The sequence below is a fragment of the Physeter macrocephalus genome, unplaced genomic scaffold, assembly GCF_002837175.3.
Source record: "Physeter macrocephalus isolate SW-GA unplaced genomic scaffold, ASM283717v5 random_255, whole genome shotgun sequence".
Classification (NCBI taxonomy): domain Eukaryota; kingdom Metazoa; phylum Chordata; class Mammalia; order Artiodactyla; family Physeteridae; genus Physeter; species Physeter macrocephalus.
Genome location: NW_021145541.1, coordinates 27,986 through 46,073, shown reverse-complemented (window position 1 = coordinate 46,073; position 18,088 = coordinate 27,986). Strand labels below are relative to the sequence as shown.

General features: G+C 62.4%; 2 protein-coding genes across 2 annotated transcripts in view; both read left to right on the top strand.

Annotated features, from left to right (window-relative positions):
• Positions 1-1,004, top strand: part of ABCA7 (ATP binding cassette subfamily A member 7) — an 18,628-nt gene extending 17,624 nt beyond the window's left edge. Inside the window, 2 exon segments of the mRNA XM_055082745.1 lie at positions 47-287; positions 389-1,004. Of these exon segments, the coding sequence (XP_054938720.1) occupies positions 47-287; positions 389-535 (388 nt within the window). The 3' untranslated portion in view covers positions 536-1,004.
• Positions 1,005-2,182: 1,178 nt separating this feature from the next.
• On the top strand, positions 2,183-17,983 carry ARHGAP45 (Rho GTPase activating protein 45). Its single transcript, XM_055082744.1, is given in 24 exon segments — positions 2,183-2,272; positions 3,123-3,453; positions 6,474-6,617; positions 6,807-6,891; positions 6,968-7,016; positions 7,019-7,056; positions 7,162-7,168; positions 7,329-7,515; positions 7,656-7,720; positions 7,904-8,014; positions 8,087-8,167; positions 9,836-10,024; positions 10,256-10,393; positions 10,520-10,710; positions 10,830-10,954; positions 11,028-11,111; positions 11,237-11,341; positions 11,450-11,622; positions 11,960-12,148; positions 12,243-12,380; positions 12,615-12,841; positions 12,924-13,134; positions 13,834-13,942; positions 14,313-17,983. Coding segments are annotated over 24 exon segments (3,438 nt in total). The 3' UTR covers positions 14,684-17,983.
• Positions 17,984-18,088: the final 105 nt, after the last annotated feature.

Genomic DNA, 18,088 nt, shown 5'->3' with positions numbered 1-18,088 from the left:
CCCCACCCCACCCCACCCCACCCCACCCCACCCCACCCCACCCCAGGTTTGGGGCTGGCCACACGCTGACCCTGTGGGTGCCCATGTCTCAGTCCGAGTCGGCCGCAGCCGTCGTGGCAGCCACGTTCCCGGGGGCCGAGCTGCGGGAGGTGCACGGTGGCCGCCTGCGCTTCCAGCTGCCTCCGGGAGGGCGCTGCGCCTTGGCGCGCCTCTTTGGAGAGCTGGCGGTATGTGGCGCAGAGCACGGTGTGGAGGACTCCTCTGTGAGCCAGACCACGCTGGAGGAGGTGACCGCAGCGCCAGGACGGGGCTGGTGGTAAAGGTGGGGCTGGGGGCCAGACCCTCAAGCTGACCTCCCCTCCTGTTTCCTTGGGCTGCCCACCACTAGGTATTCCTGTACTTCTCCAAAGATCAGGGGAAGGAGAAGGACGAGCAGAAGGCGGAAGTGGGGGCGGACCCTGTGCCAGGCCGACAGACCCCCAAACTCATCACCCAGTTCCTCGATGACCACAGCATGGCCGAGACGGTGCTCTGAGCCTCCCTCTCCTCCGTGGAGCTGGTGGGAGGCCCTGGCAGTGACCAAGGCAGGACAGAGGGGCTGGAGCAGGGACCCAGACTCCCTGAGGGGTTGCTGCCCTGGAGGGAATAAAGAGAAGTTGTGGTGTGAAGCCCTACGCACGTGTGTCCATGCGTCAGGCTGCATGCTTGTCCAAAACTGGCTCTCCATGTGTGGATACCGGGCCTGGCACCCGAGTGTGTGCAGCAGTTGGTTTGTGGACACAGATGCAATCTCTAGGGTGCAGGTGAGAGCCCAGCTACAGCTGACTGGACTCCCAGCTCTGAAGGCCTCTGTGCTGGGCTGAGGCGTGTCTCCCTGCGGGTTTGCCCTTCATAAGAGCCTGGACAATGGTCCCGGGGCCCCGAAGTGCCCACGTGGTTCTGGCGCTTGAGGGCGGTACCTGTGAGTGGCTGGTCGTGAAATGGGCATGCGGTCAGGGCTCAGGAATGTCTGGGGCAGCTGAAGGAGCCCAGCAGGGGTGACCCAGACTTCAGGCCTCCTGACCAGGTCAGAAGCCCACCAGCCGGCCCTCACCCCCTGCTCCTGGTCTCCAGAGCAATGAGTGGTGGGTAGAGGTTCCTTAAGGGGCTTCTGGGCGGGGTCTGTGGATGGTCTCAGGCCTGGAGAGTCGGGTTTGCCATGAGGGGCTGTGGCCTGCATGCCCCATGCCCAGAGATCACACCTGAGGTCAGTGGAGGCCATTGTTGGGACTCTGGAAGCCGGGGATCTGGGGAGGGGAGAAGGCTCAGACTGGGGGGCTCGAAGAGAAGAGGTGGTCATGGGGGGAGGGGGCAGGAAGCTGTACACACCGCCGGCGCTCCAGATCGGGGGGCCCCACCAGGGAAGGGAGGAGGCGGCGTGGTGGCCTCAGAAGTGTTAGCAGCCCTGCTGCTGGCCAACTGTCCCATGGTCATGGTCGGTGCATGTCCTTGGAATGTAGAATGGGGGGTGAGGGGTGGGAGCCGGGCTGAGGGGAGGAGACCCACTATGCCCAGCGCTGCCCAGCCCCTGGGGTCTGCAGGGGAGTCGCCAGAGGACATAGGGCAGGCACACCCGTGAAAGGTGGGAAGGCAGAAGGGCAGGTGTCTGTGTCCAGGGGTATCCATTGCACCTGCGGAGGAGGGTGGCTTCTCGGCACGTGTCCAAGCCTACGTATGTCCCTGAGTGTCATCGTGCTCCCATGTCTGCACGCCTGGGTGCATCTGGGTGTGGCCGAGTGGGGGGTGGTCAAGGTCTCTGCAGTCCCCGTGTGCCCGCCAGAGCCTTGCCTGGGGCGCCAATGCCAGGCAGGGGCACCTCGACCAACATGTGTGCGCACGCAGAGCTCCTGAAAGCGGAAGCTGGGGGCGGAGCCTGGGACCCCACCTTCAAGCCCACTGAGCGGAGGGGCAGGCTGAGGCTGGGGAGGGTCGGGCGGGTCTGAGTCACCGGCCTCCGGAGGCCTTTTCCTGTGGGGGGAAGCACCCGCCAATGAGGGCTGGGCCTGTCACGTGGGCCTGACAGCTGCGGGGGGGTGGCCAGCGACAATGTGGTCCTGAGGCCACTGACACCGGGAGCTGCGGTGCCGAGACCCCCGGCCCGCCCCCGCCTCGGGCCCCTCGGGCCACTTGGCACAGCCACAACATGTTCTCCAGGAAGAAGCGGGAGCTCATGAAAACCCCTTCTATCTCGAAAAAGAACCGGGCGGGAAGCCCCTGTCCACAGCCCTTGGGGGTGAGTGAGCCTCTGCTGGGAACCGGAGCGGGCGGGGATCTTGGAGCGACACCCGGGCAGCAGGGGGACCGGGGGACACCCTGCGCTCGGGCCTGGTGGGGCAGGGCCGGGCAGCGCCATGCTGGGCCGGCGGCGCGGGCGCTGGAGCCAGCTACGGCCCCAGGCTGGACTGCAGGGGCCACGCAGGGCGGGCTGGGATCCCCACGTTCAGCTCACGGTAGGAGCCCTCGGGATGGCCACTGCGCACCCCACCCCGTCCAGGGCGGCCTGTGGGGTCCAGGGAGTGTGGGTGCTCTGGGTCCGGGACTCCGTAGGGTGAGGGCTCAGGGAACCTGGGGCCTCCAGGCACGGTTAGGTGTGAGAGCTACAGCCCAGCCACTGGGGGAAGGTCTAGAGCGAGCAGTGTGCAGCGAGATCCATGGGTGGGCCTCGTACCAAGCTGGCCTGTGGTGTCCGCGAGACTCAGGGGCCTAGTGGACCCTCAGAGTAAAAGAATCAAGGAGGTGTCTTTACCAGGGAGTAGGTGTGTCTGCAGTGGCCTCCCCTGAGGGGAGCTAAGGAGACCCCGGCCCTCCCTACCCCGCCCCCCGCCAGGAAGTGGGGTGCCCCTCCCCCACACCCCGGCTGTGGTTTGGGCAGAGGCCGTTGTTTGTGAAAGCTCTGGGGAAGAGGATGTTGGGTAACAGGTGTGGGAGGGGCACAACACCAAATCTCAGCCCTCTGACCTGTGGCCTTTGACCCCCTGTGGGGTCAGGCTGAAGATACTCCAGAGCCCCACTTCACTTCTGGGAAAACAGAGGCAGGGCCCCAGTGGGAGCACCTGCTCTAGCGGCTCCCGCCCCCCTCCCAGGAGCTGCCCAGGAGAGATGGGGCTGATGCAGGGTCCCTGGCGCCCAGCCTGGAACCACCAAGTGTGGCCTTGAATGCCAAGGCCACGGGCACACTCAAGAGGCCCACCAGCCTAAGCCGCCACGCCAGCGCTGCCGGCTTCCCACTGTCTGGAGCCAGCACCTGGACGCTGGGCCGTGGCCACCGCAGCCCACTGTCAACAGTCAGCCCAGCCGAGGGACCCATCCAGGGACCCTGCCCCGACACTGTGGAGGACATCTCCCACCTGCTGGCTGACGTGGCCCGCTTTGCCGAGGGCCTTGAGAAGCTGAAGGAGTGTGTTCTGCATGAAGGTGAGAAGTGGCAGGGACACCGCAGCCTGGGTGGAAGGCAGAGCTGGACACAGATATCCCAAACCCTGTGGGGTCGAGGCAGGGTGGAGGGAGGGATTTGGGGAGGCTCCTAAGAGGGTTGTAGGGAGGACTTTGCGGAAAAAGCCATTGCAGCTAGGGTTCTGAGGGATGTATAGGAGTTTGGCGGTAGCCAGGAAGAGGGAATGTCATGTGCACAGGCTCAGAAACATGGGGTGGAGGTGCATTTGGGGGAACAAGGTTCGGGTGCATGAAGTGTGTGAGGGTGGAGGCATTGAGAAGGGCAGGCAGAGGGACCCTGGACGTTATCCTGAGGGTGGTGGGGAGCCATAGAAGGTGTTAGAGCAGAGGTGGAACAAGGTCAGATCTGCATGTTGGAGTGGAATGGACTGGAGGCAGGCTGAGGTCTGGACAGAGAGAGATTCAGGACGGACCAGGGGCAGGACCGGCATGTAAGCTGCAGGAGTGAGCAGCCTGTGGGATGGCAGTTCCGTTTTCTCCACGCGTCTGCTGACAGCCCAGCTTCCTGCCGAGTTATTTTCATCTGCTTCCTGTTTGTCCCTGGCCGCCAAGGAGGGCACTATGATCTCTCCTGCCAGAAACCGCAGTGCCAGGGCCATGCTAAACACTCTGGCCTGCTTCCCACAGGTGCCCATTTTACAGGTGAGGAAACTGAGGCCCAGGGAGGGGCCCTGACTCCTGGCTCAACCAGCCAAGGAGGGGCCAGAGCCCAGATTCGACCTCAGACTGGAGAGAGACCTCAGCTTTGTAGGCGCTAATGGGGGGCTCTGCTGGCCTGGCCTCTGCTGGGTCGGGGGGTGTCAGCCCCCAGGGTTATCTGGTCCTGGGGTGGGGCTGGAGTTGTTTCCTGGGGAAACTCTCTCTAATCTCGGTTCCTTTCCGATCCTGGCGCTTCCTTGGAGGCCAGGCCTGGGCAGGGTTGAGCCAGTGGGCGTCCCGCAGGAGGATGGGTCAGGGCAGGGGCACCCTTCTTTGAACCTTGGGGCAGCCCTGGGCCAGGGGAAGGGCCTGGAGCAGAGAGCATGTGGCTTTGTATCCTGCTGCCGCCCCTGCCAGGCTGTGACACTGGATCAGCTGTCCCTTCTCTAAGCCTCTGGCATTTCATCTGTGAAACGGGGCAATGATACGCCCTGGGGAGTTGCTGACTGTAACCAGATGTCCTCAGCTCACAGTAATTGTTGTGCGGACAGTGAGAGGGCTTGGGGACCCCGTGCTGTCCACCTAGGAAGCAGTGGGCCGTGGGATCCACGTGGGCAGGGTCTCCCCGCACCTCCCCATGCCCTGTACCTGGGCCTGTTTCCCTGCCTGCCCTTGGCCGGCCCCATCCCGAATCGAATTGCATCTGCCTGGGTCCCAGAGTCCTGCTACCTGAGGCTGGGGAGCTAGCAGGACGCCGGGGCGGAGCTTTCCTCGGAGGGGGGCGGGTCTTCGGACCGGCCAGAGCCGGTTTGCTTGCGGAGGACCTGGCACCAAAGACCCCGGACCAGCCAGTTGCCTAGGCCGGCCTGCACGTTCACGCTCCCTGCACCCTGACGGCTGCGCCATGTGTATCTGCGGGACGGTGCACCCGGCGCTGGAGCAGGCGCCGGTGCGCTGCCAGGCGGGGCCCCGAGGTGAGGGGACCGTGCGGGGTGCGGGGTGCAGGGCCTGGCCAGGAGCACGTGGCACTCGGGGCATTTGCTGCCCGGCGCTTGCCTTGGCCAGTGCTGAGCTGGGCATGTCCAGGCTTCTCCAGAGTCCCACCTGCCCAGGTGGGTGTGCTGTGGGGACCCAGGTGGCCGAGGCCCAGGCGACACGAGGGGCCTGGTGTGTGGGAGGAATGTCCTGGGAAGGGGCGTGGCCCGGCCTTTCCTCAGCCGGCCTTTCATGGATTCCGCAAGCTCCTTCCCGCCTCCCTGAGTTGGCCTCGGATTCAGGCAGCAAATCCTGCCTGGTGCTGAGGCGCTGGGCTGCACTCGGAGGAATTTGGGGCCAGGGACTCCGTGGGCGTCTGCCTGTCGGTGGCATTCAGTGGGGGTCCTCAGTGCTGACAAGGGATCAGACACCTATTTTCAGATTCCATTTTTTAAATTTTTAATTTATTTTATTTTTTTTGAGCATCAGGTACCAGGCACAGAGTCAGAGGCACACAGGTGCGGGAGATACCCTCCCAGCTGGTGGCCAGGTCCCTCCCGAGTCTCAGGGTCGGCTCATTCCTTCCCCATCCATACATTCCTTGGGCTTTGTTTCCACTAGATGGTGTGTGTTCTGCCCACACACAGCGCTTTTTTCCAATTAAGAACATCTGAGGAGGGCATTGAAAGCCACGTTTGAAGATGCAGATCTGACCTTGACTCTCCTTTGCTCTAACACCTTCTATGGCTCCCCATTGCCCTTATGGTAAAGCCAGGCAGGGTCCTTCTGCCTGGCATTCTCATGCCTTCAGAGCTAGTGGAGATGGAAAAGCTGCGTGATCCTTGAGAAATGACTTCTCCCCTGTATGCCTCAGTTTCCTCGTCTGCAAAATGGGGGTGATGACAGCACCTGCCTCATGGGGTGGCTGGTCGGGAGAGAGTGAGGTAACGGGGTGCTTAAGCCCCAGTGCCCAGGCAGGCAGGGCTGGGAGAGAGCTGGACAGAGCCCTGAGAGTTTGGGGCAGGGAAGGGGCCAGGTGGGTTGCCTGGCGGAAGAGGCACAAGGACTGCAACTTGAAGGTCAGTGGGAGTTTGTTTTCTGGAGGGACAAGGAAAGGGTGTTCTGAGCAGGACTGTCTAGACTGACATCTGGCCTTTGATGACCTGGCTAGCAGTCGAGAGAGGGACAGTTCCTCACACCCCCTCCACCCACAACGAGGTCACACACTGAGCCTCAGGCAGTTACCTTCTCCCACCTTGGCCTCAATTTCCCCACCCGGGGACAGGAGCTCTGAGGAGGGTTCAGCTTAGGTGGTTAGGTGGGCAGGCTTTCCCTCCCTCCCTGCTCATACCCACTCTGCCCGGCAGACCTTCTAGAGGCTCGCCGGCCGCTTGCCCACGAGTGCCTGGGTGAGGCCCTCCGCGTGATGCACCAGGTCATCTCCAAGTACCCGCTGCTGAACACCGTGGAGTCGCTCACAGCTGCCGGCACCCTCATTGCCAAGGTCAAAGGTCAGCCAGGACAGGGCAGCAAGGGCTTTCTGTCTGGGAGGGCTTCCTGAAGGAGGGGATGTTTGAAGTGGGTTTTGAAGGATGCATAGGAGTGTGATGGGTACAACTCCAATGCTCCCCCTTCAGTTAGTTGCACGGGTGGTCACCTCCCAGACTGGGCCAACCCCTCTCGTCCTTGTCTGCCCCCAGCCTTCCATTATGAGTGCAACAATGATTCGGACAAGCAGGAGTTTGAGAAGGCCTTGGAGACCATCGCAGTCTCCTTCAGCAGCACGTGAGTGTGGGGGTGGGGAAGGGTGGCGGAGGGTGGGGACCCATGTGCCTCTTGACACTTGCCCCCTGCCCTGCAGTGTGTCCGAGTTCCTCATGGGTGAAGTGGACAGCATCCTCCTCTCAGTGCCCCCTGGGGACCCGGGCCAGGTGAGCAGGGATGGCCTGGGTGCCGCACGGGGTCAGACTGGCAGGGCGGGTGAGTCCCCCCCGTCCGCTCTGTGGACCGCGGTCTCCTGCTCTGTCCAGGGGGGGCGGTGACTGTCTCCTGCAGGGTGGGCGTCAGGCAGGACCCAGCCCGGACTGGACTCACCTGTCTCCCTCTGGTACAGTCCATGGAGAACCTGTATGGACAGGGGAGTGAGGGTGCCCCCCCCAGCAGCGAGGACTGTGATGAGGGTGAGTCTCTGAGCCTAAGGGGCAGAGGTCTGAGGACGGAAGGAAGGGTGGGCTGGGGAGGAGCCTGGGCTGAGGAGTGTCTGTCTCGCAGGCTGCCTCTCCCCGGAGGCGGTGGACACGCTGCTGCAGCGCTGTGAGGGGGGTGTGGACGCCGCGCTGCAGTACGCCAAGAACATGGCCAAGTACATGAAGGACCTCATCGGCTACCTGGAGAAGCGGAGCGCGCTGGGTGCGAGCTGGGGCCCGCGGGGCGGGGTCTGGCTGGAAGGCCCCTCCCCTCCCCCCTGCGCTCACACCCCTCCCCTCCCCCCTGCGCTCACACCCCTCCCCTCCCCTCCCCCCTGCGCTCACACCCCTCCCCGCCTGCAGAGATGGACTTTGCCAAAGGTCTGCAGAAGATCGTCCAGAACTGCAGACAGAGCGTCATGCAGGAGGTGGGGAACTCGAGGGAACGGGGCGGGGGTCCCTCAGGCCTGGGTGTGTCTCGCCCCTCAAAGATGGGCCAAAGGAAAGGGGGTTCCCATCTCTGCAAGGGCAGCTGAGGGCGCTAGGCAGGTGGCAGGGCTTCTATGAGGGCGCCTGGCCCACCCCCGTGACTGCTGGCCCCGCCCCCACAGCCACACATGCCCCTGCTGTCCATCTACTCGCTGGCCCTGGAGCAGGACCTGGAGTTCGGCCACGGCCTGGTACAGGCGATGGGCACTCTGCAGACCCAGACCTTCGTGCAGGTGGGCTTCGCCCTGGAGGGTGGGCGGGGTGAAGGGTGCCCGGGTCCCCATCACACCCGTCTCCCCCCCCAGCCCCTGAACCTGCGGCGGCTTGAGCACGAGAAGCGCAGGAAGGAGATCAAGGAGTCTTGGCACCGCGCCCAGAGGAAGCTGGTACCGCGGGGCGGCGGGGCTGGGAGGGGGCAGGGCGGGCCGGCTCGAGCACGCACAGTCCCCTGGTACACACCCGGGTGGTCCTTTCCCGAGTTTTGTGGACACCCGGCAGAGTGCTCTGTTCCCGCGTGGGGCTCGCTGTGGCGTCACAGGTTGGAGCGGGTCCTGCCTCCCAACTGCTCCAGCCCCATTACCTGAAGCTGCAGCAGGAGAGGCCCTGGCCCGGGGCCCCCATCACTGTCACGGGTCAGATGTCCGGAAGGACTGGGTCACCCGTGGCCGCCAGGAGCAGGTCTGGGTTAGAGGGAAACTGAGGCTTTCTCAGGTCTGGTGGATGTTCCAGGTTCCTCGATGTTGCTCTTTTCCCACCTCTCTTTTGGGCTGTTCCAAAGGCACTAGCAATCTTTTGCACTGCTCTTTAGGCCTGCTAACAGGGTCTGCGGTGCAAAGAGCCCCCACGGCCGCTGCTCCAGCTAGCGGTGTCCTGTGACACATCTGGCAAATGAGCCTCTCCCCCCTTTTCTACACCTGATGACAGCTTGCCGAGTACCCTGTTCTGCTTCTGGCCTTTTACACTCACCTCCATATCCAGGGACTGGCCCCGTCTCACTCCATGTGAAACTTCTCCTCCCTTTTTCTCAGCTACAAGTGCTCAGCTGCAGAGCCACAGGGCTTAGTTCACTAAATCCCTATTGGTGGACAGTTTAGTTGTTGTTGAGCTGTTGCTGTTTCAAACACCACTGCTGTGACGAGCTTGTGCCCCTGTTGCTCAGACATGTGACCTAGCATTTATCTCAGATCAGTGTCCGAAAGGTAATGGCTGGGTCACAGATGTTATGAGCATAGAAGCTGACCTCCCGAGCCACAGCCATGCTTTTCCTCTTCTGTGAGCTCTCAGTTCATATCCTTTGCTCACCTTGGATTAGACAGTAGCCTGTTTCTTATTGACTTGCCAGAGCTCTTTACATATTAGAGAACCCAGCCCTTGATGACATGTGTTACAAACTCCCCCACCCCCAGTTTATTGTTTTGACTTTTGATTTAACCTGTTGCCTGTTTTCCCAGTTGAAACCCGTGATTGTTAGTAGCAGTCTTTTCTTTTATGGTTTCTGGGTTCTGTGTCATGCATGGAAAGGCCTTCCCCATGCTATGTTTATTTTAAGAAATTCTCTCATGGTTTCTCCTAGTACTCATGTGAGCTCTTTTCTTTATGTTTAAGCTTCTGATCGTGTAGACTGTGAGATGTGGCCCCCAAAAGGCCCACTGGGTTTTGACTAAGTGCTCTTCCTGCTCTTCCTGAGGGTGCCTGACTTCCTGTCTGAGCCGCCTCACTGTTCTCATCTCTGAGACAGGAAATGAAAGAGATAGAAGCACAAGTCGCCCTGGCGGGTGTGGGTGTAGGCGTCAAGAGGATGATGTAGTTGGTGTCTCCTCCAGAGCTTAGCTGTGCCTCAGCTTCCCTGGCTGTGAAATGGGCATGCCAGATGCTGGCTCCTCCCAGAGTCGCCCTGTAGGTGTCACCTCCTATTCTTCCACCACTGGTTCTTGGGCGGGGGCCTCTGTTTGCTTGACTGGCCATGGGATTTTGGCCCAAGGGATGTGGGTGGCAGAGGTCCCTAACACGGTCTCTGGCTGATGGTGCTGGTCTGGTCCCTCCCACGTCCACAGCAAGAGGCAGAGTCCAATCTGCGCAAGGCCAAGCAGGGCTACGTTCAGCGCTGCGAAGACCACGACAAGGCCCGCTTCCTAGTGGCCAAGGCGGAGGAAGAGCAGGTGGGCGCTGGCCTGGGTGCAGGGGGTGCGGCCTCCAAGACCCTGGACAAGAGGCGGCGCCTGGAGGAGGAGGCCAAAAACAAGGTGAGGGCGGGTCAGGGGGCAGGAGGTGCAGGACAAGACCCATGGCGTCAGGGCCTGACGCCCTGTGCAGGATTGCCCACCGCCGGGCCTTTGTCTGGGCTGTGCCTCCTGCCAGGAATGCCTTCCTGTCCTTTTGTGCCTGGCTGATTTCCGTGTGGGGCCTGAAGATGCCCTGAGGGCTGAACCCCAGGCTGAGGCCTCTCTTGGCACCCCGCCCCGCCCCCACCCCAGGCGGAGGAAGCCATGGCCACGTACCGCACGTGCGTGGCGGATGCTAAGACGCAGAAGCAGGAGCTTGAGGACACCAAGGTGACGGCACTCCGGCAGATCCAGGAGGTCATCCGGCAGAGCGACCAGACCATCAAGTCGGTGAGCGCTGAGCTCCCCCTCCCAGCCCCACCACCCCCCACGCCCCCGTCGGGGTGGGCGGGGCGCCTGCCCATCCAGCCTCAGGACCTCCAGCACTTAGGGCCCCTCCCACCTGCCTGCCCGTAGGCCACCATCTCCTATTACCAGATGATGCACATGCAGACGGCCCCGCTGCCTGTGCACTTCCACATGCTGTGCGAGAGCAGCAAGCTGTACGACCCGGGCCAGCAGTACGCCTCCCACGTGCGCCAGCTGCAGCGCGGCGAGGAGCCAGACGTGCACTACGACTTTGAGCCCCACGTCTCCACCAACACCTGGTACCCCGCCGTCTGCGCATGCCCGGGGGAGCTGGACTTCCCTCCTGAGGTGGGGGTGGGGGCAGTGAGCCTCTGTGACCCCCATCGTGGCCCCTTCTTTTGGCTGTTGGTCCCACCAGGTCCCCGGTCTTGCGAGCCCGAAAGGGCAGCTTCAACGTCAGCGATGCTGCGGTGGCGGAGGCCGCGGGCTGCCCCCGAGAGGAAGGTGGGCCCGGCGACGGGGAGCTTGCCAAGGAGCGCAGGGGTGAGTGTCTGGCAGGGGCGGGCGCGGCCCCCCTGCAGCCCCCTTCAGCCCTTCACTGGAGACACCTTCGCAGGTGGGCGCGGACACCAGGTGCACAAGTCGTGGCCGATCGCCGTCTCAGACTCTGACGCCAGTCTGGACCCCAGCCCTGGCTCAGGTGAAGGGGCCTGGCCGGCGGCGGGGGGCTCACAGAGCTGCCGCCCCCCGCCCCCAGGTTTCATAGGGCTCATCGTGCAGCCGGGGGCCCTCGGGGGAGTCTCTGACAACCCGTTTCCTGCTCAGGGGACTTTAAGAAGTTCGAGCGCATGTCTTCCAGTGGCACCATGTCGTCCAGCGAGGAGCTGGCTGACCAGGAGGGCAGCACAGGCGCATCAGCCTTTGACCAGGGTGAGCGGACCCCTGGGCGGGGCAGCGGGGAGGGGGGGCGGTTTGGACTCTGCACCTGGCCCTGACCTGCCTCGGTGACACTGACCACCTGCCCCCCACCCCCACCAGATGACCTCAATGACATGGCCCCGGAGCTGCCTGTGGCCATGCCCAGCGGGCCCTTCCGCCACGTGGGGCTGTCCAAGGCGGCCCGTACCCACCGGCTCCGGAAGCTCCGCACGCCGGCCAAGTGCCGGGAGTGCAACAGCTACGTGTACTTCCAGGGTGCCGAGTGTGAGGAGGTGAGTGGTGGTCCCGGGGGAGCCAGGCACCTGCATGTGCGCCCTCAAGACCGTGCCATGCAGAGCGCTGGAGAAAAGTGAAGCCAGGAGCACTTGCAGTCTCCTGGGGGAGAGCATCCCAGGCGGAGGGCTCAGCCAGTGCTGAGGGAACCAGAGGGCCGTGAGAGCAGCCCAGGCTGCACTGGTGGCAGGGGCACGTCTCCCAACCAGGAGGGGTGAAAGCTGCCCTGTAGGGGGGTGATGAGAGCAGCGAAGGACGCGGTGGGAGGGGGAGCCGGGGGTGTCTGCGCGGGGCTGGGGCGCCAGGAAGGTCTCCTTACTCCTCACCCGCCCCCAGTGCTGCCTGGCCTGCCACAAGAAGTGCCTGGAGACCCTGGCCATCCAGTGTGGCCACAAGAAGCTGCAGGGACGCCTGCAGCTCTTTGGCCAGGACTTCAGCCAGGCCGCCCGCAGCACCCCGGACGGCGTGCCCTTCATCGTCAAGAAGTGTGTCTTCGAGATTGAGCAGCGGGCGCTGCGCACCAAGGTGACCGCCTCGGGCACAGCTGCGGGGGCTCCGGCAGAGGGGCCATGCAGGGAGGGGAGGGGCGTGGGCTCAGGCTGACTGCGGGCTCCCGCAGGGCATCTACCGGGTCAATGGGGTGAAAACGCGTGTGGAGAAGCTGTGCCAGGCCTTCGAGAACGGCAAGGAGCTGGTGGAGCTGTCGCAGGCCTCGCCCCACGACATCAGCAACGTCCTCAAGCTCTACCTGCGCCAGGCGAGACAGATGGGCACAGAGCAGAGCAGATCCTGGGCTGGACCTGAGCCTGGTGGGGGGCGTGGCCAGCTCTGAGCAGGGTTGTGGTTGCTAGGCCAGGGACGTGGTCAGTACAGGGTGGGCGGGACCGGTGGCTGTCAGGGGTGGGGCTGCTGCTAGGGGCGGGGCCGGTGCAGGATGGATGGCATGGGGCCAGGCCCACTGACCCCCTATACCTAACCCATCACCCTGCAGCTGCCTGAGCCGCTCATCTCCTTCCGCCTCTACCATGAGCTTGTGGGGCTGGCCAAGGACAGTCTGAAGGCAGAGGCCGAGGCCAAGGCGGCAACCCGAGGCCGGCTGGATGTCACCGAGAGAGAGGCTGTGGCCGTGGCCATGGCGGGCCGGCTGCGGGAGCTCCTGCGGGACCTGCCGCGGGAGAACTGGGCCACGCTGCAGTACCTGATGCGGCACCTGCGCAGGTGAGGGCTGGCCAGGCCGGGGTCAAGGGTGGCGGGGTCCCGGGAGCCGCTCACACCTGCTCCTGCACCCTCTGACCCCCAGGATCGTGGAGGTGGAGCAGGACAACAAGATGACACCTGGGAACCTGGGCATCGTGTTTGGGCCCACGCTGCTGCGGCCCCGGCCCACTGAGGCCACCGTGTCCCTCTCCTCCCTGGTGGACTACCCCCACCAGGCCTGCATCTTGGAGACCCTCATCACCCACTACAGCCTGGTCTTTGAGGAGGAGCCCGAGGTGGCATCCGGGTGCCAGGTGAGGGTTGTCCAGGCTGGGTGGAGGGTGCCGGGCTCTGTGAGCATCATGGGGGCCGGCAATCTCGCTCACCCACGGGGGGATCAGACAGGAAGAAGGGCTGGGAGATGTCTGGCTCGGACGGGGCGCCCAAGGAATCTCTTAAGCAAAGAACTGGATGAAGTGGGTTCAGATCTGTGACGGAGCCCCAGGCAGTGCAGAGGCCCTTCGGCCTCCCCCGCGTCCCCTAGAGCTCACATCAGAACATACTGGAGCCGCCGTCCTGCCCCTTCTCCCATTTCCCATCCCTGCGCTGCCTACAGCACATCCTCTGGGTCCAGCCTGCTGCACTCCTCAGCCGGCAGGCCTTGTTTCTGTCAGTCTGTTTGCTTCCAGGCAGCATCAGCTCCCACGCTCAGTCCCCACTGTGAGTCTTTAACCCCTCATCTGGCGTCTCTGGCTGTGGAGGGGACACGCCTGGGTGTGGCCTCAGGACAGTGGCTCCCACGCTGGCGTCCATGCAGGGCCTGCCTCAGCCCTTCTGGCCAGGGCCTCTGCCCACTTTGGACGAGCTCAGCCTGCTTGTGACTTGGGATCCGGGGGCCTCACGTGCTCAGCTGCAGCGGGTGTTAACAGTTTTCAGGGTTTAACAAGACAGAAAAATGGAATGTGGGATGGCTGGAACCGTGGCGCCCCCTGACCTCCGTTCTGCCTCTGCAGGATGTGACGTCCAACCAGGGGGCCGAGGTGGTGGTCCAGGAGCCGTACCCGGAGGCCAGCGGGGGCGTGGCCTTCCCCCTGCCGGAGGAGGCTGAGGATGGGGGCCTCGGTGAGCGGTGGGCCCAGGCGGCGGATGACACAGTGGGTCCACCTCAAGGGCTGCATCCCGGTTTGTCTGCCGTGGAGACCATGAGCGTCCCCTGCTTTTTCACCGTCTTTAACGTGTTACAAACTCTTGCAAAGAGACACCCTTTTGAGGTGTTTTTGCCAATGCCGAGAAATGGGCACCCCGAAGTGGAAACGACCCCAGTGTCTGAGACCCTGCACCTCCGCCTGACCCGGGAGGGTTCTAAGCGGGGAGCCGGGCCTGCTGGGGGGAGGCGGACGCCCAGTCCTCCGCCCAGTGCCCCCCACCCTGCTCACAGGCTGTCCATCTGTCCCTCTCTGTCTGTCCTGTCTCTCTGCCTTGGACTTTCCAGAACCCCACGTTGCCTCCAATGACTCCGACTCAGAACTGGAAGAGGCCTCGGACCTGCCATCCCCGGCGGGTGGGGTGGCCCTGCACTGCCTCGGCTTCCTGGAGCAGCTGGGCGGTGAGGCGGGCGCGGAGGGCAGCCGGGACAGCCACAGCGGCAGCGAGGAGCAGCTGGGCACTGCCTCCGGGGAAGGGGAGGATGGGCCTGGGCCTGGGGTCTGGGAGGACCTCGGGGAGGAGCTGGCCCAGCGGCTCGCCGAGCACAATACCAACCAGTGCAACAACGTGGCTGCGGCCCGCCTGCCGGCCGTGAGGCTCCGCGGCGGGTGGCTGGCAGGGGGCGCGGGCTGGGAGAGGCAGCCAGAGTTCGTGTAGCTGGGGCAGCGGGCAGGTCCGCTCCAGGCTCCTGTCCCTGCAGACACGTCACCGAGAGGCCTCTCCTTCCGCCCACAGCGGCAAGGGCATCACTGGCCAACTTTTCCAGAAGCTTCTGCCCGCGCTGCTCCACACGCCCACCAGGCCCCACTCCGTTGAGCTGGGGGATTCTGCTCTTGGGAGTCGGCCGGGCTGTGATGGAGGGACCCTGCCGACCCTGGCACTGGGCCGTGGAGGCCACATGGCAGCTGGGAGGAGGGCTGGACGTCTTTGTGGATGGTGGGTGGGCGGACTCGGGATGCCCTGGCTTTTACGGAAAACTGGGTTTGGATACCTGGGGCCGAGCATGCAGTGAAGTTCCACGATGGAGTTCTTTGACAAGCACATTCCTTTTGCATAAAATAAAGTCTTTAACCTGAGCCTGTCTTCTCTGGCAGCAGTGGCCTAGTGACCCAGTGACCCAGACACGCAGGGCACTGAGCGCCGTCCCCAGCTCCTCGCTGGGCTTGGGGGGCAGGGCAGGGAGCTGTGAAGAAGAAACCCCACCACAAGCATCCCCGTCAGGCGCGGGAGCCCAGGTGGCCATGGGGACCAATTCCCATCGCCTCCTGACTCGGGCCGCCAGCCCCCGGGGGCTCCGGAGCACCGAGGTGTGGCTGCTGTGCCGAGAAGCCGCAGCTGAGATCTACCTGCACCCAAGGCCTCAGGAAGACAGCGGCCACCACGTGGGACGGCACAGCCAGCAAGAAGCGAGCACCCCTCACCCAGCTCAGAGACCCCCGCCGGAGGGGCCGCCGGCTCAGCAGAGACCCAGCTATATTAGATGGAATTCACACCCAGTCATGGCAAAAGCTGCTGGGCCTCCATTCCTGACAGAACAGCTCACCCCAAACTTCAGTCCCCCACCCAGGCTTAGATAAGACCCGCTGTGACAGTCAGTGTGCTTCGCCCCTGCACACGCTTCCTAAGAGTGAGCAGGAAAAACAGCCAGCAAACTACCAATGTGTTTTGCAAACAGAGATAATGGGCCAGGGGCCACACCCTCTCGGTTACATGTGGCCTGTGGCCACTTATGCCCTGTAGAGTTGAGCAACTGTAGCAGGGCCACCTGGCCAGCAAAGCCAACATATTGACCGTCTGGCCCTTTACAGCAAAACTTTGCTGACCCCGATCTACGTTTTTTTAAAAAACGGTCAGAAGAATGAGCAAGTCTATTAACATTTCAGAGTGCTCAGCAGGCCAGGTAACGGCAAGAAGGCATCCCGCTGTCAGGTGCCAAAGCATCTCTAAGGAGCCTGGCGGATCACGCCACACAACTTCACAGGTTGCACCACCTTCAGACAAGGGCTGGCCCAGGCTCACAACATGTCCTGGTGGCCGGAGTGGGGGGCTGGGGGTGCTGCGTTAAAGGCAGCCCCTGCCTCCAGACCCGGGGGGGACCTACTTCCTGAAGCCCCGAGGCAGGCAGGCGTCAGGACCAATCTCAGGGACTCAGAACAGGCTGTGCGTGGTGGCACAGGCAGGCGGAACCGGTGCCCCAACAACAGGCAGGGGACCCCAAAGGGGAGCTGGTGCCGCTGGATGGAGGGCGTAAGGGGCGTCCGCACCTCGCACCTGAGACCCCGCACCCGGGGACAGGTCTGTGCCCAGCCAGGAGACCAAGCACCCTAACCAAGAGCAGAAAGAATTTTCAGGGAATCAGTGAGTTGATTCTAGAATCCATTTGCAAGAAGCAATACTCAAGAACAGCCAAGACAATTTTTAAAAATTGTAAATTATACACATTTACCATTCTCGCCACTTTAAACCACACAGTTCACAGGCACTAAGCACCTTCACATTGTCGTGCAACCATCTCCACCATCATCTCCAGAACTTTCTCATCTTCCCAAAGGGAGACTCTGTCCCCGTGAAACCCTGACTCCCCATGCCCTCCCCCACCATCTGCTTTCTGTCTCTGTGGACCTGATTCCTCTAGGGACCCCTGTGAGTAGAATGGGACAGGATTCATCCGTCCGTGTCTGGCTCCTTTTGGCCAAGATGGTTTTGGAAAACGATGTCTATCTGGGGGAAAGGGGAGACCTGTTCTCCTGTCAGATGTACTATAAAACTAAGATTTTTTTTTTTTTTTTTTTTTTTTTTTTTTTTTTTTGCGGAACGCAGGCCTCTCACTATTGTGGCCTCTTCCATTGCGGGGCACAGGCTCCGGACACGCAGGCTCAGCGGCCACAGCTCACGGGCCCAGCCGCTCCGCGGCATGTGGGATCCTCCCGGACCGGGGCACGAACCCGTGTCCCCTGCATCGGTAGGCGGACCCTCAACCACTGCACCACTAGGGAAGCCCAAAACTAAGATTTTAAAACGTAAATTCATCAATGGAAAAGAAGAGGATCTCCACACAGACCCACATGGATCTGGGCGTTCACCACGAGAGTGGCAACTCAAGGCAGTGAGGAGAGCACCTCTGGTTCTTCACTAAACAGCGTCAAGCCTGCTGTCTGGGGGAGAGTGACAGCCCCAAGTCACACGATGCCCGGAAGTAAATCCCAGGATTCGAGTCCTATGTATAAAGGCTACAGGGGCTAGCTAAGAAATACAAGAAAGTGGCAAAACATTTTTGTAAAGCGGGTATCTAATAAGGGACCTGAGCCTAGAGTATCTAAAGAACCCCTAAAACTCAGCAGAGACAACCCAGTTAAACAAGGGGCAAAGGACCTGTGCACAGACACATCTCCGAGATGACCAGCAGGCGGCCGGCGAGCCGGGGAAAGCGCTCACCACCCTCAGCACCAGGCAAGTGAATGTGAACCACAGCGACTCACCCCCAGGCCGCGAGACCCAGCGTTGGTGAGGAGGTGGAGACGCGAACAGAAACCGGGGCAGCCGCGGCGGAGACAGCCTGTCTCTCCAAAGGAAACAAGAGCTTCTGCAGGACCCAGCAATTCTACTTCAAGGCACACCCACAGCCAGAGAAATAAACACAACCACACCACCTCGTACCTGGACGCCCACAGCAACACGACGCACAGTCGCCAACAAATGGAAACAGTCCGTGTCCATCAAGTGAAGAATGAACACGTGTCCCTCCACACACGGGAGCGTCACTCGGCCGTGAAAAGGGGTGAAGCCCCGACACTCCTACAACGTGGACGAACCGTGACAACACGATGCTCCGTAAGAGAAGCCAGACACAGAAGGACGCGGTGTGTGATTCCACTGATGAGAAACGTCCATAACAGGCAAATCCAGAGACAGATTCGTGGTTGTCAGGGGCTGGCGGGGGTGGGGGGGTGGGGGTGGGGTGACTGCTGACAGGGACAGGCTTTCTTTTTAGGAGGGTGGAAGGTTCCAAAACGCCCATAACAGGCAAACCCAGAGACAGATTCGTGGTTGGCGGGGGCGGGG